The following is a 23,669-nucleotide window of genomic DNA, read 5'->3' as shown; positions in this document are numbered from 1 at the left end:
TGAATGGATTAATTGAAATGTTCTAACAACACATATCATCCTATTGCAAATAATGCCGATTTTTTTTCGGGTTTGTCCGCACCCAAATTAATAACAGATAGTGGTGCAATATACCACATAACTTCCTCTCCATCTTTTCTTGTCAAAAGTAAAGAAAACATTTCTTTACCACTTGTAACTATGCCAAATGGAGATCACACTCCAATTATTTCTGACAGAAATTTACCTTTGAGTCCAATAATTTATTTGAAGAATGTGCTTGGATGCCATCTTGTAAGGTGGATTTGATGTTCGTGAGTTGAGTCACATGAGATTTTCATAAATGTTCATGTGTCTCATCAGTTAACTTCTCGTACCATCAAATGTGTTTTTCTTAATTACCCATTTGGTCAGAAAGCAGAGAAATTATATAATATAGATTGTCATCAAGTCTTCAATAGTCGTGATGTTACTTTTCACAAAGATATTTTTTCCAACGAATCCATCTCTTCTTCTCCACCTAAATAGATTATATCATACCTGTTGTTCTCTCAGATTCAACACCCATTTAGGAAACACATGCATAATCTGTCTCTACCATTCATGTTTCTCCAATAGTGTCTTTGCATCGTTCTCAAATAACTCATGTCCCCCTGCAGTCTTTGGTGACTACATTTGTAATTAAGTAAGTTCTTCCGAATCATTGTCATTCTCGTCATCTTTTCCAAGTATATGTACACGATGTCCTCTATGCAAATTTATCTCTTATGATTTTTATTCACCATAACATAGATTCTTTATTGCTACTATTACTAACAATGATGAACCTATTATGAACAAGTCGCCTCTCATTCTCATTGACAAATAACAATGTAATATGAATTGGCTGCTTTAGAGGCCAATATCACGTGGTTTCTCACACCACTCCATCCAAGAAAGCAAGTTATCAATTGTCGTTGGATGTACAAAATCAAGCGTAAATCAAATGATTCTCTTGAATGCTATAAAGTGCGGTTGGTAGCAAAAGGTTATACATAAGTTAAAGGTATTGATTATCATGCTAGTTTTTTACTGACTACTAAAATGATCACAATACATTGTTTATTAGCTTTGACATCAGCTCAACATTGATCACTTCATCAACTTGATGTCAACAACGCTTTTCTTCAAGGAGATCTTTCTGAGGAAATTTATCAGTCTCTTCCTCTTGGTTTTCGACGATAAGGGGATAATTTTGTGTGTCGCCTCAACAAAACCTTATATGGTTTAAAATAAGTCTCTCGTCAATGGTTTTCCAAGTTCTCTACAATTATTCAAGGTGCTTGATTTGTTCAGTCCAAATCAAATTACTCATTGTTTCCATGTAAGAAAGGCAAATCATCTACTTCCTTATTGATCTATGTTGATGACATCGTCATAACCGGTAATGATCCTGATGCCATAGTTTTTCTTAAACAGTTTTGCATAATCTATTCCGCATTAAAGATAACGGTGACTTAAAATATTTTTCGGGCATGGAGGTTCTCGGTAAAAGAAAAGTATATTTATTTCGCAAATAAAATACGCTCTTGAGATTCTAAAAGATGGAGGATGTTTGAGAGCTAAGCTTGTAAATTTTTCCATGGAGCGAAATGTAAAATTGTGATAAAGGAGATTTATTGAAAGATTCATCCTCGTATAGGTGACTCGTAGGACGCATAATTTATTTGATTGTTACTCGTCCAAATATCACTTACTCGGTACACATATTGAGTAGATTCATGCACGCTCCTTGTAAACCTCATATGGAAGTTGCCATGAGAATATTGTAGCATCTAAAGAACAACCTGGGTCAAGGTTTTTTTTCTCTTCCCAAAATGATTTATCTTTGCGTTCTTTTTGCGATTTAGATTGAGGAGACTGCCTAATATCAATAAAATCAACTACAGGTTATTGTGTTGAACAAAGAGGCAAAACAATTTCTCTATCATCAGTTGAAGTTGAATATAGAACTATAACAGATGGATGTTGTGCATTGTGTAACACCCTAAAATTTGATTAATTTATTTAATTAAATTATTCGTGTTTTTTTATCTAATTAATTATTATATGGTGTGTTTTTAATTAAAAATATATTGTGAGTTGTATGTGTATGTTGTGCATGGTGTAGGCGTGGTGAGAGTTTTGATGGGTGGATAGGACAATTAAAATAATTAGAAATAATTAGAATTAATAATTATTTTTAATTAATTTAAATAAAATAAAAAGAGTTTTTTTTGGGTGAAAAAATAGGAATTAAGAGAAAACAAGGGAAGTGGTGGACATTTTAAAAAGAGTTGGGTCTAAGTTTAATCAACCAAAGATTAAATAAGTGGTAGAGATAAATAAAAAAGTTAATGGGAATACGTAAAAAGGCTAGGATTTATAGAGGGAATAACAAATCATCAATCTAATTCAGAATTTTGCATGGAATCTGAGGTAAGGATAGAGAAAGGATTTCTATATGAGTGTTTGGCATAAAATGGTAGAGAAGAAAGACCCTTATTCTCATTAGGGATTGTGTAAATTCTATTTTAATTTATTATTATTGTGAGATAATATGAAAATTTGATAGTTGATTGTGTTGTTAGGTGATTTTTGTGACTGAATTCGTGTGTGTATTATTCTATTTATGAGTATGTGATTCTTTGTCATTGTTGGAAATTTGAAGCTTTGAACATGAATTTGACGAAAGTGATGAATGAATTGTGTGTCCAATTGATATGATCCATGATTTGATATGTGTGTTGTAACATGTTTGATTGAGATGATATTGTTACATGTTGTTCAATTCATGTTATGGTGTATTTGAATGTTATAATGAGAGTTGAATGATGTATGAGGGATAAGGAATGAGGTAGATGAAGTTAACGTGACAAAACTGAGAAAAAATTGGAAAAGAAGAATTTGAAATTTTGAACTATATTAAATCAATTGATTGCTCTTGGCCAAAATGTAAAAAATTGGAAAAGAAGAATGTAATTAGGATTGATGTCAATTGATTTCACCCTTATGTCAATCGATTGATGCTAGTGTAATTTAAAAAACTGTTGAACTGAATCTTATTATGTTATTCAATTGTTTTTGTCATAAAATTTTAAAAAACTGTTCGAACTGAATCTTATTATGTTATTCAATTGTTTTTGTCATAACTTTAGTTTCGTAAGTCTAAATGAGGTGCAGTTTGAAGCGTTGAAAAGTATGTATATGGCTATCCCATATTTATGTATTGAAGATTAAATGAGTACTAGAATTTTTGAAAATTGATAGTTTTACTTGTTACTCACTAGTTAACGATGACAAACAATGGTTAATCGATCCGAATGAATTAATTAATGATGAAATGATGTTAAGATGATTTAACATGATTGAGTGTTGTGTGAATATGTATTTGATATGGTGGTGTTGTTTGATGATATTATATAATGTGAATATGACTCATATTTTTATGAAATACATAATTATATGGTGATTAATTATGTATTGATGGTAAGATTGGTGTATAGTAATTCAAAATGAGAAATTATTATTGTGTGTTAGTGCATGTTGTTTATGGTCAGAAGGGGGTCGTAAACATTATTGTTATTGTTGCATTGATTTGTATGGACATGCATCATTGTGTTGGATCGTTGAAAGAGACATGTTTGGTAGTTTAGAAGGGGGAACTAGTGATTGTCCCAAGCTCAGAAGGGGAGACTTAGAGCTCATAAGGGGGGCTCATAGGTTCAAAAGGGGGACCCGGTTCTCGAGAGAACCAAATATTGAGTTAGTATCACATGCATTGTGTCACATTGTGTCGTGAGTCGCATTACATACTTACATATTATTGTGAATGGGTGTGAGATTATGGTAATGTTTATTGTGTATTCAATGTATAACATGTATGTTTCTCAACCTTTGTATTATGAATGGGTGTGAGATTATGATGATGGTTGTGTATTTAATAGATAACATGTATGTTTCTCTACCTTTGTATTGTGAATGGGTGTGAAATTATGATGATGGTTGTGTATTCAATGTATAACATGTATGTTTCTCTACCTTTACATTCTTTACACCGTTTATATCAAAGTTTATTTCTCATCTCTTTTGCTTCATCTTGTCTATCATGGACATCTTGCAAAAACTTAGAAGTAAAGTTGTAGTGTGTGAAATATGATTTGTTAAAACTATTCTTTATTTTATTTATCGCTGTATCGCAATTTAGTGATTTTCTAATGCTCTAATCTTGTAATCAGAAACATGGCGTTTGTTATTCTTCGAGTTAACGTTGAATTTAATACTTCATATTTAAGAATTTTGAGATACTGCACTCAGAGACAGCGCTATTGTATTATGACAATAAAACAGTTTCTCGTGATAAAATTCTAGATAGTCCAATTGCAACAAAGTATGTTCCTTCAGCCGAAGGAATTGCCAACGTGTCCACCAAACTATTAGGGAAGGAGGCTTTTCTTATAATGAAGAGCAAAGTTCTTTAAGAGGCAGCGTTAAAAAAGTTAATAATAGAATAGCTTAATTTTAGGAGTAAATACGTATGTGTATATATTACCTTTATCTTTCTGAACGAAATCAGAACCATATTATTCCCGTTTGCTGTTTACATATATTCAAATTAAGACTTAAAAAAATTTAACATATTAGTTATTGGACCTATTACCCAAATTCTCACCTACGCTTGTTGAACTTGAATTTTTACAAACTTGTTTTTACAACTGCAATATTGTATACTACAATTAAGACAGACACCAAAAATTGGTAAGAATATGCATCAAAGTGGAACAGTTTTGAAGCAACCATCCCTTTAATATAATACATTTAATATAAGAAAATAGCCAATTTGATATCTGATGTATTTGGAAACAACTATGATTTTATAAAATGCTTGTAAATAAACACCTTGTTGTTATAGACACAGCAAAACAAAATATATATTACATTTATAACTAACTATTAATCGTTGCAAAAAGAGCAAAATAGCAAAGTTATAAAATATAGACAGAAATAACTAGTGAAATCTTGATTGCCTGAGATGAAAATGATTCCCACACACTATTTCATTGAAAAGGGACAACTTTCTCTTCCTGGAAGTTTTTCATAGGAAGTATGTCAACTGTTTCTGCTTCCTAGAACCTCCTTCTCCATACAACTCATTCCACTGAGTCAACTCACCCATTCCAGCACCTTCTGCAGAAAAGCTTGCAGCAACCTGTATATGTATAGTCCGAGAAAGCTCTTTGGTCAAAAACAATTTCTTTACCTGTTCATCTTTGTTAAAAACATTTTCTAAAACAATTACCTGACTCTTGGCCTCTTTGAAATCTTGCATATTCAATGGCCTAAGGGTAATAACTCTTTCTTGTTGAACTTCCTCTTCTGCTTCTAGGGTGTTTTTGTTCTGTCCCTTGTTCAGTTTCTGTTTCTTCTCCTGTTAAAAAAACAGAAACAAGGTTATCATAATGATCACAGAATCAGATGATTATACAAGATGTTGAAAATGAATTATAGCATTACCAGATTCTTTAACCTCTCTTGTTGAATCAACTCTCTAACAGGCCGGTAAGCAGCGGTTGTGCAAAAAATCTGCATTGAAAAGTTCATGACAGTAAGTAAAGATCACAAGATAATCAAAAGCTTAAATATTACAATGTCCATTGAAAACAAAACCTTAAGATCACTGCCGGTATATCCTTCTGTCATGGTTGCGAGTTCCTTAAAATTAATTTCTGCATCGACCTTTTCTTTTGCCAAAAGAGTTCTCAATATCTTTTCCCTGTTCTCAACAGATGGCAGTCCTACCATAATTCTGCATTACAACAGAAAGCGGAAGACGAAGGTGAAAAAACGCGACAAACATACTTGAAAAACGCAGAAATCTCGTGGCTTAGTACCTCCTTTCAAATCGCCTTATAATAGCTTCATCCAAGTCGAATGGCCTATTGGTTGCTGCAAGAACAAGGATGCGCTCTCCTTGTTTTGTCGTGAGCCCGTCCCAATGAGACATAAACTCGTTCTTTATTTTTCGCATGGCTTCATGCTCCCCTTGTCTTGATCGTTGCCCAAGCATGCTATCAACCTCGTCGACAAATATAATAGTTGGAGAGACTTTGGATGCTAGTGTGAATAAAGCACGGACATTTTTCTCATCTTCGCCGAACCATTTAGAAGTAATGGTAGACATGGATACATTAATGAAACTTGCTCCAGCTTCCTTTGCAATGGCCTTTGCTAGCATTGTTTTCCCAGTTCCAGGAGGCCCAAATAGCAATATTCCTCTGCATGGTTTTAGAAGTCCTCCAGTGAAAAGGTCTGGCCTCCGGAGAGGAAGCATTACTAGTTCTTGAAGGGATTCTTTTGTTTCTTCTAACGCACCAATATCGGCGAATGTTACATCAATCTCATTTGCTGGTATAACTTCAGGCCTTATTCGCTTCTCAAACTCGTTATCGGCAGGAACTTCCTGTAAATTCACATTGCATAACAAAAGAGAAGAACTGAGATAGACAAGTCAACAGAAAAGAAAGGGGTATTGTTATACCCTAAGATATGAAGGCAACACCAATACCTAACTGTTGAAGTATGCAGCTTCGAGATGAAACAATAAACGAATAAATGAAGCTTTGATTAAAAACAAAGGCTTACAGCAGCTTTTGACGGTGGAACCGATTTTTCAACACCTGCCTTTGATGCTGAAGTTGATATTTCTGCTTCAGCCTTCTTTTCAGGAGCAACACTTTCAGGCTTCTTTTCAGCACTCACTGCTGCTTCAGCCTTCTTTTCAGGAGCAACACTTTCAGTCTTCTTTTCAGCCTTCACTGCTGGTTCCAGAACAGTTTCAACCACACTCGGAGTCTTCGTTTTCATGAGAGGAATAGAGAGAGATAACAATATAAGCACATTGGTACAAGGTAGTCAGTAGTTTTTGTTTTGGACTTGATGAACAAACACAATTAGTAGTGCAAACCTCAGATTTTAGTGCTTGATCTTCCAATTTTGATGTATCTCTTCCACTGAATTTTGCCGTTCGGAATATACCCAATGCATGCGACAAACTGTTTCACAAGATTAGTAAGTACATTAAATATACATAGTTCATGCTCATGAAATTAACATTGCAAGTCTCACCTATTGCAAGAAATAATGAGCTTTCCGTTTCTGTATTCAAGGTCTTTGTTTTTCATCAAGTGATGAGAGATCGCTGACACAATAATCTCTTCTATATAGTTACTGAGAACCATTGTGTCTTCCACACAGATGGAATCCAAGTCATCACAATCAAGATCATTGGCTGCAAGCACTTCCGTGATATGATTCTTGTTATCCTGAACTTGTATCATCTTCATATCCTCTTCCAGTTGAGATTTCCAGCTGACAAGATGTGATTCATCTTCTGGTGGTCTGATTTCTATATCGTATGGGAAGAGCAAATTAAGTTTCTCGTCCATCTCTTCAAAGTCATTACTAGAATCTAAAACTCGCGAACCAAGAATCAGAATCGGTCCAGAGAGTTTCTTCAACATTTTTTGGAACATGTTGTATATGGTTTGTGATCTACATAATAACCTATCAACATCCCTCAGATATAGGACAATGGGATAGGTTTTTGACACAGAAAGTAGAACCTGCAAGTAGAACTTCAATTATCAAATCAAAATCTTCGTGGAGGAATGTGGTATAGATTGTCACGTTCCAAAAAACATGGGAATGCTCTGATGCTGAAAATCTCTAATACAATTACATCTAACATTACCTTGTAAAGAGACTGCATAAGTAATTTTTCATCAAAAGACCAGCTGGCTGTGCGCTTCAACGGAGCTGAAGCGATATTATAAGATAATAATATTAGAATTAGAAAGATGGGAAAATGGAAGTTTGCAGGAAAACGAAATGAAAACATATCCATCCGGCTTAGTAACCTGAATTTGTAGGATTGCTTTGAGAAGTAAGGCCACTAATATTTGAAGTGGAACAAGCATTCCTACGGAGCTTCGGAGGATTACAAGATGTCTCATCACCCCTGCAAATCAAAAGGCAAATACTAAGTAATGATATAAAATAACATGAAAGTTATATTTGTTCTTATAGTTAGAATATAGTTCATATACTCTACTTCTTACATTGATTGTAGGTCCACTCCACTTCTTTGCTTGTGCATTTTTCCTGCAACTAATTTTGCCTTTGGTCAGTAATGTTGAATTACTAGACTTCGTAATAAATTGTGAACTATATACTAGAATTAAAGCTGGAAATGTCCAGATAAAGAGATAAATTTATGAGAATTAACCAGTTACAAGCTATTCCTACTTCAAAAATATTCAGCATCTTGACCAATTATAAGTTATCATTATTCTTCAAACTATAACAGGCAGAAAAACCTGTATAAAAAAGATTGACAGTTTTTGGTTGATATTATGAATCTAGATTTTGACCATGGATTTGAAGATGTTAAATCAATCTGTTGTACCTTTAGGTTCTTCCCTTTGCGAAAAGATTGAAAATGACCCAAATAGCTTCTCCAAAGTTGACTCTGAAGTGGATCTTTTGAAAGACTACAATCAAAAACAGTGGAAAAGAAGACAGGAAGCAAAATTATGTTAAGAAGGAACATCATAAATATCTACAACAGTAAGCAGCACCGTTCTGAATAGACTAATTTTTGCATAATACATAAACAACCCAGCCTTATCCCAGTAAGTGAAGTGGGCAACATAGATCAACTTTCGCCATAATATTTTATCTAGAAACATGCTTCTGTCCAAATCGTGAATCCGGAAATCTTTCTTAGTATTTCTCTTATAATCTTTCTATGTCTTCCTCTTCCTCTAGTTGTTATTTGACTTCTAGTCAACCGATCTACTCTCTATACCACATAATCTACCAAGCTTCTCTCTATACCACATAATCTACTCTCTATACCACATAATCTATCAAGCTTCTCTCTACATGCTCAAACTACCTAAATCTATTTTCCACCATCTTCTTACTATAGATGGTCTCTACTATAGGTGCTACCCCAACACTCTAATATTTTCATTTCTAATCTGTAATCTTACCACACATCCAAGGCATCCTCATCTCTGAGAGATTTACTTTAATCTCGTGTTAGTACATGCATGAAAAAAAAGTAATAGAAGATAAACTAGGAATATCTTACATATTCTTTGTTGCTAGAACCATATTTACTCTGAATCTGCAGAAATCACAGAAGATCAACCATTAATTAAAACCACTAAGAACACAGAATAAGAAAGATTTTTGAATAACCCAAAACATGTAACACTCACCTTCAACGAAAATTCAGTTAAATCCAAGAGAAGTAACTTGGCCTCAAAGTAATGAGCTAAAGCCTTGGCAAGCATCTGCTGGTAAAGTTCTTTAAGACATGAAAAAAAACATCAAAAGCATAGTAAATCCATAGTTACCAAAATCCAATCACGAATCAAAAAGTCTATTCTCCAAATCATAAACCGAATCTTATTATGAATCAAGTTCCAATTTTGCTCAACAATTTCACTAAGAATTTAATTACACATAACATTTTAAGTAAAAACCACTAAAAATCTCCTATACCAACTTCAATTTCAAGTATGAAACTGTAATAAGAAAAAAACTAACCAGCAGGTCCTGAGAGAAGAATGGTTCTACTCGCCGGAGCGAGATTCCGAGTATATCTAGAAACTTCAGCATGCTTTAAATGAACATAAGCAACACTCGTAAGCAAAACTCGCGTCTCCTCACTGTTATCATCATCACAAATAGCGAAAGCATAAAAATTATGAAAATAGAAGTAGAATCAAAGGTAGGTTAATTTATAGTAAAAATCATAAGCAATACCTTAAGTAATAAGGAAATTTATCAAAAGTAACGTTACTATCTCTTCCATCAATGATTTGTCGAAGCATTTCTTGCTCAATTTGATCAGCAGTAACAGAATTTGACGACGAGTAAGAGTAATTAGGTCCCCATTTAGAAACCGTTTGTCTAGAATTGGCTAATCCAAATCCAAATCCAACTCCAACACCAGCACTTACTGCTGAGATCAGGAAAGTTTTCTGTTCCATTTTTCAACTGAACTTGATCGGAGTAAGGTTTGAGTATTAAGGCGGCGTGGTGGCGGCGGAGTGTGGTGGTGGAAATGGGAATTGGAATGAAAGAAAGAAAATGATCTGTTATATTTTTTTTATAGTAAGTGTTTATGAGTTCCCGCTTTTTGTTAGAGTATTATTGTTTGGAGTTGGAGTCTGTTAAATAGGGAACACGGTGTGACTCATATGTGTATACTTGTGCTACGTGTCAGTTATTTTCACGGCTACTTTGTCGGTCTAGCAGTTTTTCATTTTTTAATTCTCGTTTGGATTATCCAATATTCTTTTATTTTTCTTTATTTTTTTCTCTTTCTATCAAGTCAATTTTCTCAACTATTTATTTCTAAAATTACTTTATTTTTTAAATAAATAAAAAAAACTAGATAAGTTGGACTGTATTCAGACAATGCTGGTAAAGAATTTAGTATTCTATCTTTCTCATTTTAAGCGTCTATTTTGAATTTCACACTCTTTACTATAATAATTAATAATTAATTATATTACTTTAATAATAAAATATTTTTTTTTAAATTTTCATGTTTAATTTATTTTATTTATATATGTCAATAAATTTTATGAATTTTATTATTTTCAAACAATATTTATATTTATATAATACTTTTAAAGATCCATAAAAGGAATGAAATACCGGTCAAAACATCTAAGCTTATATTATAGAATAGTCACATTCTCATAAATCACAGACAAGTGAAAAAATAACTCCAAATGATCTACACACCATCCACATAAGGGATCCATACACTAACCATGTAAATAGTCTATCAATATTAAATTTTATAGACAAATATGATCTAACCAACACGACTAATGTTTTCTTATAAATATTAGACTTTGTAATCATCATAATCAATCGAAAACTAATTATTTTGTGCATTTTTATCTCTTGTTTTGTTTTATTGTTATGTATTTTTTAGTTTGGTAATTCAACATCTCCACGTATCGTACTAAACACTCTTTAAAATGGTTAAACAACCTACGATTAAAAAATAAAATTCCTCCTTGGAGAAATCACTTAAAAGAAAATATATCTTTGTTGAGAGCTATTAGTCAACTCCTCGACTAACTTTTAAGTTTGACAATAAAATTCGCATGCCTAATGGAACACTATGACATGAACTACTAAAAATATGCATTCATTTGGTCAACAAGGATGTCAAGTCAACAGTGACTTAATGGATCTTCAAAAATAGTAGGGATGGAAACATTTATGACTCTTTCTACTATTTACGAGGGTGCATCAGGTGATCTGCTTCAGAACTTAGTGGTAATTATGTGTTAGATGTCTCGTCAACTTATTACCATTGTGATACATATGGTTTATAACAAGGTCCAACAATATCGGGAGTTGGAGTCCAAACGAGTAAATTTTGGTGATAATTTTGTCATGTCTATCATAAAGGGAGTTCAAGAAATAAAAAAAAAACAATTTAATGTGGTCCATAGTTTTGAGATTTTGGTTCTGAAAAGGGTATGACATTCATGAATGTTACCGCTGGACTACTTTGTTAAACATGTATTTTGATTCTGTTTATATCCATATGATTTCATTTTTACTGATTATTTATTATTTAATCTTTGAGTTAAATTTGTGCAAAAATTAAAATTAATTTATAATGTTATTATTTTGTTAAGCAATTGTATAAGAGATCTTATTTATTTATTTTTGTTCTCTCATATAATTGAGTTACTATGTCTAGTGATCGTTATAATTTTGATTAATTTGTATTAGCCACAACATCCTTAAATTAATTGAGATTATTTTTTTAAGGTTTTGAGATCACATAAATTATTAGACATAAAATTGTAATTAATTATACGTGGTATAATGAATTTTATCCTACAGGAATTTTTATTATATTTGTATGATTAATTGGGATAAAATGTCAAAATATTTTCATAACTTGCCCACAGGAATTATGAATTGGTACATAGTTTGATAGTTTTATTATAAAGTATTAATTTTGGATAGAAAAACAAAATTATATCATGCACGTAAAGTGTGAGGTTTGAAAAATCTATCGCAATTTTTTTTAAAAAAAAATCTTATTACATTAAAATTTAGCTCACATGTAATTTTTATGTTGCAGGATTTATTTTATGGTATGTTTATAGTGATAATACATACAATTTGGATAGTATTTATGCCTCAAATTTTGACATCAATTTTGTTTATCTTTCTAGCTTCTCAACCTGCTAATTTTTCTGATATCCGATGTGATATTCCCGAGCTCAGAGGAGATAACTATAAGGTGTGGAAGGAAAGAATTCTCCTCCATCTAGAATGGATGGACATAAATTATGCTATTAGGAAAGACGAACCACCTGCAATTACAGATGAAAGTACTCCAGCTGCAATCTCACTATATGAGTGGTGGGAGAGATCCAACCGACTCAGTGTGATGTTCATTAAGACTAAGGTCACAGGTAGAATACGTGGTTCTGTCGATCATCATGAGAATGTCTGTGATCTGCTGAAAGCCATTGACGATCAGTTCGTCACTTCTGAAAAGACTTTGGCAAGCACATTAATTATGAAATTTTCCTCCTGCCGACTCACCAGTGTGAAAGGTGTGCGTAAGCACATAATGAAAATGTGTGACATTTCAGCTCAACTTAAGAAACTTGAGGTTGATATGTCTGACTCCTTCATGGTGCACTATATTCTGAACTCTATTCCGTCTGAGTATGGGCCTTTCAAGATCTCCTACAATACACATACAGACAAATGGTCAATCAATGAATTAATGACCATATGTGTTCAGGAAGAAGAAAGGCTTGTAATGTAACAGAGTGAGAGTGCATTGCTGACAAGTACTCGCGGGAAGAACAAAGCTTTCAAAACTAACAAGTCACAAGCCAATCAGAAAGGGAAATTCAAAATACCACCGCAAGGTGATATCAAGAAAGAAGCAAAGTATTACTTCTGTAAAAAGGGAGGACACATGAAGAAGGAATGCCCTGGATTCAAAGAATGGCTTGAGAAGAAAGATAATTTATTCTCATTTGTTTTTTATGAATCTAATATGACCGATGTTAATATTAACACCTGGTGGATTGATTCTGGATCAACAATCCATATAACAAATTCCTTACAGGGTATGCAAAACCTAAGGAAGCCAGTGGGAAGTGAGCGGACTGTCCTATTAGGAAGCAGGATGGGCTCACATGTGGAAGCTATTGGAACTTGCAATTTAATTTTGAATAATGGTTTTGTTTTGAAATTAGAAAGGACCTTTTATGTACCAAGTTTCTCACGAAACTTGATTTCAGTTTCTAGACTTGTACCTTTTGGATATTCCTTTAATTTTAAAGACACCTTATTTGAATTATTTTATAATTCGGAATGTGTTGGGAATGGTATATTGTCTGATGGTCTTTATCGTATTAATTTACAAATCGAATCCATTTATAGTTCAGTGCATGTTCAAACTGGCACTAAGCGGTGTAATATTAATGAGAATTCTTTTATGTTATGGCATCGGAGATTAGGACATATCTCCATAGAGAGAATTAAAAGGTTAGTAAAAGATGGGGTACTTAATACTCTAGATTTTGCTGACTTTGAAACTTGTGTTGACTGCATTAAGGGAAAGAAAACCAACATGTCTAAGAAAGGTGCCAATAGAAGTTCAAGTATATTAGAAATAACTCATACAGACATATGTTGTCCTGATATGGATGCACATGGTCAGAAATATTTCATCACTTTCATAGATGATTACTCACAATATATGAATATTTATTTGCTTAACAATAAATATGAAGCATTGGATGCCTTCAAAGTCTTTAAGGCTGAAGTTGAGAACCAGTGTGGAAAACAAATAAAGATAGTGAGATCAGATCGGGGTGGTGAATACTATGGTAGATACACTGAGAATGGACAAGCACCTGGTCCATTTGCTAAGTTTCTTCAAGAACATGGGATTGTTGCCCAATACACCATGCCCGGTTCTCCGAACCAAAATGGTGTTGCAGAAAGAAGAAACCGAACATTATTGAACATGGTGCGGAGTATGCTTAGCAACTCTAATCTTCCTAAATCATTGTGGAATGAAGCACTAAAGACGGCTGTGTATATTCTAAACTGGGTTCCATCCGAGGCTGTCCCAAAGACACCAAATGAGTTATTTAAAGGATGAAAGCCGAGTTTACGACATATGCGCGTTTGGGGATGTCCGTCTGAGGTGAGGATTTATAACCCACAAGAAAAGAAACTAGATCCAAGGATCATTAGTGGGTATTTCATTGGATATGCCGAAAGGTCTAAAGGTTATAGATTTTATTGTCCATCTTATACAACTAGGATTGTGGAGTCAAGAAATGCAAAGTTTCTTGAAAATCATTTGACTAGTGGGAGCGATCAAATCAAAAATTCAATTTATGTGCATGATCATATATAGTATGAACCTTCCACTTCAAGTAATAGATTGGTTACTATTTACAACATCCATCAAGTTCAAATGGATGTTGATCAACCAATCATCGAGACTCCACAAGCTACTGATGATCCAGTAAATCAAGTTGGTCATCAAGATGATGAACAATTAGTTGAACAACAAGATCCATAAGAAAATGTTGACCAAACATTAAAAAGATCTACTAGGACAAGAAAATCAGCTATTCCAAATGATTACATTGTGTATCTACAAGAATCTGACTATAATGTTGGAGCTGAGAATGATCCTGAGAGCTTTAGACAAGCCATGAGTTGCAAAGAGTCAAATTTGTGGTATGATGCCATGAATGATGAAATGAATTCCATGAAAAACAACGATGTATGGGATCTTGTAGAGTTACCTAATGGGGCAAAGGCCATTGGTTGTAAATGGGTCTTTAAAACCAAGAAAGATTCATTAGGCAACATTGAGAGATACACGGCCAGACTCATTACTAAGGGATTTACTCAAAAGGAGGGAATCGATTACACTGATACTTTTTCTCCTGTATCTAAGAAAGATTCTCTTCGTGTCATCTTGGCATTAGTTGCACATTTTGACCTTGAGTTGTATCAAATGGATGTGAAAATAGCCTTTCTTAATGGTGATTTAGAGGAGGAGGTTTATATGAAACAACCTGAAGGTTTCTCTTCTAATAGTGGTGAGCATTTGGTTTGCAAGCTTAAGAGATCCATATATGGTTTAAAACAAGCCTCTCGTCAATGGTATCTTAAATTCCATGAAACGGCATCTTCATTTGGATTTATTGAAAACCCCATGGATCAATGTATATACCAGAAGGTCAGTGGGAGTAAAATTTGTTTTCTCATTTTGTATATGGATGACATACTACTTGCAACCAATGATAAAGGTTTTCTACATGAGGTGAAACAATTCCTCTCTAAAAACTTTTATATGAAGGATATTGGTGAGACATCTTATGTCATTGGCATTAAGATCCATAGAGATAGACTTCAAGGAATTTTGGGTCTATCACAAGAAACCTACATCAATAAAGTTTTAGAGAGATTTAGAATGAAAGATTGTTCACCAAGTGTTGCACCCATTGTCAAGGGCGATAGATTTAATTTGAATCAATGCCCTAAGAATGATTTTGAACGGGAACAAATAAAGAACATTCCATATGCTTCTGTCGTTAGAAGTCTTATGTATGCTCAAGTAGGCACAAGGCCCGACATTGCATTTGTTGTTGGAATCTTAGGAAGATATCAGAGTAATCCAGGTATGGATCACTGGAAAGCTGCAAAGAAGGTGTTGAGATATCTTAAAGGAACAAAAGATTACATGCTAATGTATAGGCAGACGGACAATCTTGATGTGATCGGCTATTCAGACTCTGACTTTGCTGGTTGTGTTGATTCTCGCAAATCAACATCAGGATATATTTTTATGATGGCTGATGGAGCTATTTCATGGAGAAGTACTAAGCAAACCTTGGTTGCTACTTCTATTATGGAAGCCGAGTTTGTCTCCTGTTTTGAGGCTACTTCTCATGGTGTATGGCTTAAGAGTTTTATTTTTGGGCTTAGAATCATGGATTCTGTTTCTAAACCTTTGAAGATTTTTTGCGATAATTCAGCAACTATCTTTATGGCTAAGAACAATAAAAGTGGAAGTCGAAGCAAGCACATCGACATAAAGTATTTAGCCATTAGAGAAAGAGTTAAAGATAAAATAGTAGTTATTAATCACATTAGTACTGATTTAATGATCGCTGATCCTTTGACAAAGGGCATGCCACCAATAAAATTTAAGGATCATGTAGAGAACATGGGACTTGGGTCCTCCTTATGATTGTATATATACAGTTTATTAATAAAACTCTTATATTGTGATGTTTTCTCATTTTCACGCGCACATCAGTTTGAGAAAATATGTTACATCTGGACCAAGAGTAAACATTGGTTTATTCATCAAGTTAGTTACCACATTACAGATATATACTTGAAAATAGACATGTTGTAGTACATAGATGAGACTACTCGCTTTAAGAGGGACTATCTCTATAATTCACATATTTATTTCTTGAGTAAATTTTCTATGACTCATTTATGCCAATAATCAGTTCTATGGACCAAGTGGGAGAATGTAACGATTTCTTATTTTTATTATAATAAGTATTAATGATAAAAAAAAAACCAATTTTATGTGGTCCATAGTTTTAGGATTTTGGTTCTGAAAAGGGTATGATTTATTTTGATTTTAATGTAAATTGATATGACCATTTAATTAGGTGGTAATGAGTTTTAATGGCTTTAAATTCTTGATGGTAGAATCAAGCCTATAAATAGTCTTTGGTCCCCAAAGCTTTCTCTCATCGAAAAATAAATACACCATTTATATTAAGAGAGCAAGAGCTTGGAAGAACCAAAGGCAGTGCACTCAAAACACTGCAACAATGGCTGGAGGTAAAACCTCTAATTCTATTTCCGCATTTTGTTTTATTGATCTTGTTGCTCTTTTGTTATCAGGAACATATGATCAATATATATATATATATATATATATATATATATATATATATATATATATATATATATATATATATATATAATATATATATATATATATATATATATATATATATATATATATATATATATATATATATATTAATCTAACATGTAATGGTAGGGTCTTCCAATGTCAAGCCATTTAAATACAATAAATACCTTTTACTATTTATAATTCCAAGGATTCTATTTAGGTACTTAGATCAATTTTCTGTTTTTTAAAATTTTGTTTTTAACTTTCTGGTTTGGTGATGATTTAGAAAATAATAAAGTGCAAAAATATAAAGAACGCGACGATATATCCTGGTTCCCCTCACAGTCTGAGAGTACTCCAATCCTCTTACGCAGTAAGAGATTTCACTAAGTGTTTGAACTTTATACAAGTATATCCTAGCTACTATGTACAAGTTTCTAACTCAATCAATAAGGACAATCCCCTTATGATCTTTACAAAGTGAAAGAAGAGTACAATCCTCTCTTTTTCACTCTCTTGCTTCCAACAATCCTAGACAGTAAAATATTCTCACTATTCGGAATTTTTATATAAGAAGTTAAAGTTGAATGATATGTATTAATTTCACAAATTGATCTTCTCTTTTAAGGAGCAATTCACAAGATGTTATACATATGCTCAGAAGTAATGTTGAAACTTAAATGATGCAATAAAATTTAATGCAGTAAGTTTCACACAAGGTTTGTATCACTAGACACTTGTTTGTCAACTTTAGAGAGTAATAAGTTTGAATTGTAATGAAAAAGACAAGTTTTCAAAATCTGATAAGTAGGGTATTTATACTACCATAATACCTCTCTGAAAGTACATACAATCATGAAAAGATGTCATTCTTAAGGGATGAAAAAATAATTTCATTAAAACCAGAGTTTTAGTGAAAAAGTTCCCTTACTTCAATGGTAACTGGTTAACACATATGTGTAATCGATTACACCTGAAGCGATATAACAAAAAAAATCGTATGTGTAACTGATTACCAAAAATGGTGTAACCGGTTACACCTGACATTACAAAATTAATTACACAAAAATTCATTCATGTAACCGATTACCATAAATGGTGTAATCAGTTACACCTAACTTAATTTTGAAAAATACCTCAAAAATAAGTTTCAACCAAGTTCCATAAGATATTAAAATGAATGTATGCATTGTGTGAAATGATCAACATGATTTTCTTGAGCACTTAAGTATTAACATAATGAATTTGCAACTTGTACCTTAAAAATATGTTATCAATAATAAAGATTCAAAGTTAGTCTTCATAATGTTGAAAGTGATAGAACACTTGATGCTTTAACTTTGACCATGAGGATTTTTTCATTCTTTGGCTATGAGCATTATCTTTTAAGTTGTCTTCATCAAAACTAATAGTTGGAGAAGCTTGAATTCACATTCTCCCCCTTTTTGATGATGACAAACCGTTAAAAATTCTATAATCTTTGCTCCCCCTAACATTGTTAATTCCCCTTTGATCTTTGAATGAGAGTTTTTTAGAATCTGTTGCTTGCGGAAAATGTTAGAAAAAAGCATACACAACACAAACATCTTCTTCCCCTTTGTCGTTAGCAAAAAGGATGAGAAAAGACTTGACAATTTATGAACATACATGAATCAAAGACATAATGATGGGAAAGGAAACATAACATAATGTTTTGACATAACAATAAAACCAATAAACATGATAGAACATAATGTTAATACCATAATAAGTCTTACATAAAGAGGAAAAAAATAACAACATCATCATAGTACGATACATTAGGAAATGAAACGGAAATGGAAATGGAAACAACATAACATCAAAATAGTTCTAGGACATAATGAAAGACATAAATAAAAGACATCACAATAACACATAGAACAAGTAATTGCCTTTAGTTACTTTCATCTTTATCCATCTCTTAATATTCATTTTCCTCATCTTCCTCTTAGTTTTTTAGCGAGGCTATCTCAACTCGGAGTTCACGGAAGCAAGATGTCATAAGAGTTTCCAAAGAACACATTTTGTTATAGATGGCTTCATTTGTGTAGCCGCCTTCGGGTTTGCGTGGAGCCGATGAAGAAGGAGGAGCCATATCTTCATGCTTGAAAATTCCATCTTTGTCTTTGTAAATTCCCATATTTTTCCTAGTTGCCCTAACATGAATTTCACACTCTTTTAAACCATTTTCTTATTAGATTCACCCTTTAAGTCGATATCGCAATACTCCATAATCCTTGTGATTAACCTAGCATAAGGGAGTCCACCACTTAGGCCTTTTTGATGTTGCATATGGTGCATGATGACATACACCCAATTGACCTTCAAATGATTCTTTACTGCATAAACCACTTGCATCTCAGTATAACTAATTTGAGAGCGGTTGGAGTGTTTGAGGATGAGGATATAAGCTATGAAGTAATGAAGCATCCTATCGCTAACAGACATGTTCTTGGTGGACATAATCAACCGGTTAGATGTGGTGTTATGAGCTCTTTTGTTGTTAATCGCATGCTCAGTTAATCGGTTAGTGCTGAAATAATAATTAACTTTGCTATAGTCAGGCCAATCACGAGTAAACCCATGACAAATTCTTTCACCCTCAGATGAAACATCTAAGCATTTTCCAAATTCTTCCAAGGTTAAAACAATCTATTTTCCCTTAACATTAGAAGTAAAAACACAACCATTTTCTATTGACAGATTTGCATAAAAAGCTCTAACTAAATCAGTGTAAATTGATCCTGAGTTAGCAATCAAGGTATCCAACTCTTGATGATGAAGTAAAGTTGGAAAATCAAAGCCTAATGATGGAAAAGAGTACATATTACCATACTTAGGAAGAGTAAGAGTGTGATTCCTGAAATTGAGTAATAATCTCTTCTCCCTTGGTGTATCAACCAATCTTCCAAGGTTTAACAGATCTAGAGCAGTTGAACCTTCATCGGCTTTGCCTTTCCCTTTATCTTTTCTTGTCGGTGCCATTGATGGAGCTTTGAGAGGAGGACAAAAATAGGGTTTGGTGTGGAGGAATAAGTGCTTATAATCTCTTTTGGAGTGAATGGATTTTGTTTGATAGGAGTGGAAAATTTTATAGAGAATTTGGTAAGTGGGATTTAATGGGATTCGTCGGTAGTTGTTGATTGTGTAAGTGGGTTTTAATGGATAGGTATTTCCAAGAGAAAAGTTGGTAGAAGAGGAAAGTTTACCATTCATAATTAACCATTAAAGTATAGAAATAGTTGATTTTTGACTAGTGGTAATTGGTTACAGGGATCAAGGTAATCGACTACAGAAACGCGTTAAATTTAAAATGTAAAATAAAATTTGGGTTTTCGAATTGGAAACCAGTTACACCAAAATAGGTAACCGGTTACGTGCTGATAAACTTTGAAAAATGTCAAAAACAGTGTCTGGTTTATGCAATACACACACAATTTATCACAAAGCTAACACTTATAAAAGTAGACACACTTGTTCTAACACATTAATATCATATAAAAAGCAGCATACAAACATAGTTCATAGTATCAAAAAATAAAGAATCATCATACTAGCAAGTGTAATTCACAAATGGAATTACGAATTAGCATAAATTTTTATGAGATAGTATGTACCTTGATATTCTTAAGGATGATTGGAGAATGTCTTTGAATAATTACACATCATGCTTATCCAATATGCCTAGTTCCCTTTGAATCTTGTAGAACGATTCCTTTGCAAGCGGTTTTGTGAAAATATCCGCAAGTTGGTTATGCATATCCACAAATGTAACTTCAACATCTCCTTTAAGCACATGATCTCGGAGGAAATGATATCGAATGTCGATATGTTTTTTTCTTGAGTGCATGACGGGATTCTTGGTTATGTTTATGGCACTTATATTATCACACTTTAACGGAATGCATCCAAGGTTCACACCGTAGTCGCAAAGTTGTTATTTCAGCCAAAGAATTTGAGTGCAACAACTTCATGCAACAATGTATTTTGCTTCAGCCGTACTAAGAGCCAAAAATGCTTTCTTTTTGCAGTACCACGATACTAGAGTGTTTCATAGGATATGACACGTGCCTCTTGTGCTTTTCCAGTCTATTTTATAGCCTGCATTATCTAAGTCAGAATAACCAATTAAGTCACATTCACTACTGTTAGGATACCATAAGCCGACGTTTGTTTTTCCTTTGAGATACTTCATGATTCTCTTCACGGAGGCAAGATGTGATTCCTTTGAATTGGCTTTAAATCACGCACAAAGACACACACCAAACATTATGTCATGATGACTTGCCGTCAAATATAATACTGAACCAATCATACCTTGGTATTTTGTGATATCAATTGAAACACCAGATTCATCTTGATCTACACACATTTCGGATCCCATTGAAGTAGTCATTGCTTTGCAATTATCCATGTTAAATATTTTTGGAGACTCTTTGCAATACTTGGATTGGTTGATGAAAACGCCATTATTTAGTTTCTTAATTTGAAGTTCAAGAAACTAGTTCATCTTACCCATCATAGACATTTCAAACTCTTCTTGCAACATCACTGAGAATTCCTCACAAAGTTATTTGTTTGTTGAACCGAATATGATGTCGTCAACATAGACTTGAACCAATAAAGTATGATTTTTAATTTTCTTAATAAACAAAGTATTATCAACTTTAATTTTTTTAAATCTTTTTACACATAGAAAATTGATAAGTCTATCATACCATGCTCTTGGTGCTTTCTTTAAGCCATAAAGAGCCTTTTTTAACTTAAAAACATGTGAAGGATTCTTGAAGTCTTCAAAACCGGGAAGTTGTTTGACATAGACTTCCTCGCTGATATATTCATTCAAGAAGGTGCTATTGACGTCCATTTGGAATAACTGAAAATTTAATGAACAAGCATAAGCAAATAATAAACGAATAACTTCTAACCTTGCAACCAGAGCGAATGTTTCTTCAAAGTCGATTCCTTCTTATTTATTGTAGCCTTGTGCCACCAACCTTGATTTTTTTCGAACAATTATACAATTCTCGTCAAGTTTGTTCTTAAACACTCATTTGGTATTTATGATGTGTTTACCACTTAGCCTAGGAACAAGTTCCCAAATTTGTTTTCTTTCGAATTAATTTAATTCTTTTTGTATGACGGGTATCCATTGGTCATCTTATAAGGATTCATCAATTTTAGAAGGTTTTATTTGAGAAACAAATGTCATATTCAAGCAAGCATCCTTGAGATTTAGTCTTTTGCTACACCTTGACTTATATCACCAATAACTTTGTCAATTGGGTGATCACGATGGGTTATCCATTCTTTAGGTAGATCACTATGATTTTTCTTTTTTGGAATTGGAACCTCTTTATGTTCCGATTAATCATCATTGTTGACTTTGGAAGCATTTTCCATAGGAACTTATAAAATATCATCATCATCATCACAAACAACTATATCCTCCTTAGAGGGGTTATATTCATCAAAGCAAACATTTAAGAGAGTAATCAAGAAAAATACCTTGGTCGGACTTCTCGTCGAACTTACCAAAATTGTCTTTGTCATTGTTTAGGACAAAGCACTTGCATCCAAAAATATGAAAGTGAGAAATGTTTGGATTTATTCCCTTGAAGAATTCATATGGACTCTTTTTCAAAATTGGTCTTATAATAACTCAATTACTTACATAGCATGTCGTGCTTACCGCATATGCCTAAAAATATTTTGGTAGATTTGAATCACTAAGTATTGTTCTTGCAAGTTCTACTAGAGACCGGTTCTTTCTCTCCACCATTCAATTATGTTGTCGGAATGGAAACAAATTGAAGGAAGATAAAGGCTTACCGGATTCGACGCAGGCTTCGAGTACTCCCTCTTCTTCGTGTATGCGCTTCTGTTCGTTGTGGTTTCGTGTGCGTTGCGTTCACGATGAAGAATGAAGATTCGCGTTTCATGCGTTATGATGTTGGATGACAAAGAATGAAGATGAGGTTATTTCAGGTGAATCCTAAGTGATGAAGATGAAGCCCCTCCTCTAAATGTCATGAGTTTTCTCCTCTTTTTATCTTCTGTTATGAGCTTTATGTTATTCTGCTGAGTTCTGATAAAAAGGGATCGAAGTGGTTTTTGGATATCTGATCTCCTCCCCCTTTTCTATGATGTTAGTATGTTGTGATGAAAAACCAAAGGAATTCGATAGAGGAAACGTGTGGTTGATTGAATTGAGAGGGAGAGGTGAATGAGAGAGAGAAATGAATTATGGTGGATGAGTGGTTTTCTGCCGATTGAAAAAAAAGGAGACAAAACATGTAATTGGAAAAATTGGTGAGAAAATAAAAAATTGGAAAATTGAGAGGGATCCGAGAGTCCAAAATATGCAGTGTTGATGAATTTATAGAGTGGAAAGAGTGAGGTTAAAATAGGAACTGGATACTCATTTTGTTATGAGATGTGAGTTAGTTAGTAATTTGAATTAGTTAGAATTCGATGGTTTGATTTCTGTTAATTTGTTTTCACTTATGTTATGATGCATAGCTGTTAATTAAATGGAATTAATTCAAAATGGACCCTGCTTGGAACAGTTAAATGGTTTGGGTTGCTTGAATTAAATTGT

At 33.3% G+C, this 23,669-nt stretch overlaps 1 protein-coding gene across 2 annotated transcripts; it reads right to left on the bottom strand.

Moving 5' to 3' along the window:
- Positions 1-4,850: 4,850 nt before the first annotated feature.
- Positions 4,851-10,217, bottom strand: LOC127105237 (uncharacterized). 2 transcript variants are annotated; one of them, XM_051042401.1, is made up of 16 exons: positions 9,832-10,217; positions 9,613-9,734; positions 9,282-9,370; positions 9,152-9,187; positions 8,462-8,546; positions 8,115-8,163; positions 7,914-8,014; positions 7,748-7,812; positions 7,123-7,619; positions 6,962-7,049; positions 6,640-6,849; positions 5,889-6,457; positions 5,665-5,803; positions 5,512-5,580; positions 5,297-5,425; positions 4,851-5,206 (listed from the first exon to the last, which is right to left on the bottom strand). In XM_051042401.1, the coding sequence occupies exons 1-16, from the start codon at positions 10,056-10,058 to the stop codon at positions 5,093-5,095; spliced, it is 2,589 nt and encodes an 862-aa protein (XP_050898358.1). In that variant the 5' UTR covers positions 10,059-10,217; the 3' UTR covers positions 4,851-5,092. The 2 variants fall into 2 exon arrangements, with proteins under 2 accessions (XP_050898358.1, XP_050898359.1); XM_051042402.1 differs by having other exon boundaries at positions 8,115-8,157.
- Positions 10,218-23,669: the final 13,452 nt, after the last annotated feature.

This window comes from Lathyrus oleraceus, chromosome 7 (genome assembly GCF_024323335.1).
Source record: "Lathyrus oleraceus cultivar Zhongwan6 chromosome 7, CAAS_Psat_ZW6_1.0, whole genome shotgun sequence".
In the NCBI taxonomy this organism is placed as follows: Eukaryota; Viridiplantae; Streptophyta; class Magnoliopsida; order Fabales; family Fabaceae; genus Lathyrus; species Lathyrus oleraceus.
Note: the sequence above shows the minus strand (reverse complement) of the source record. Positions and strands in the feature narration are given on the sequence as shown.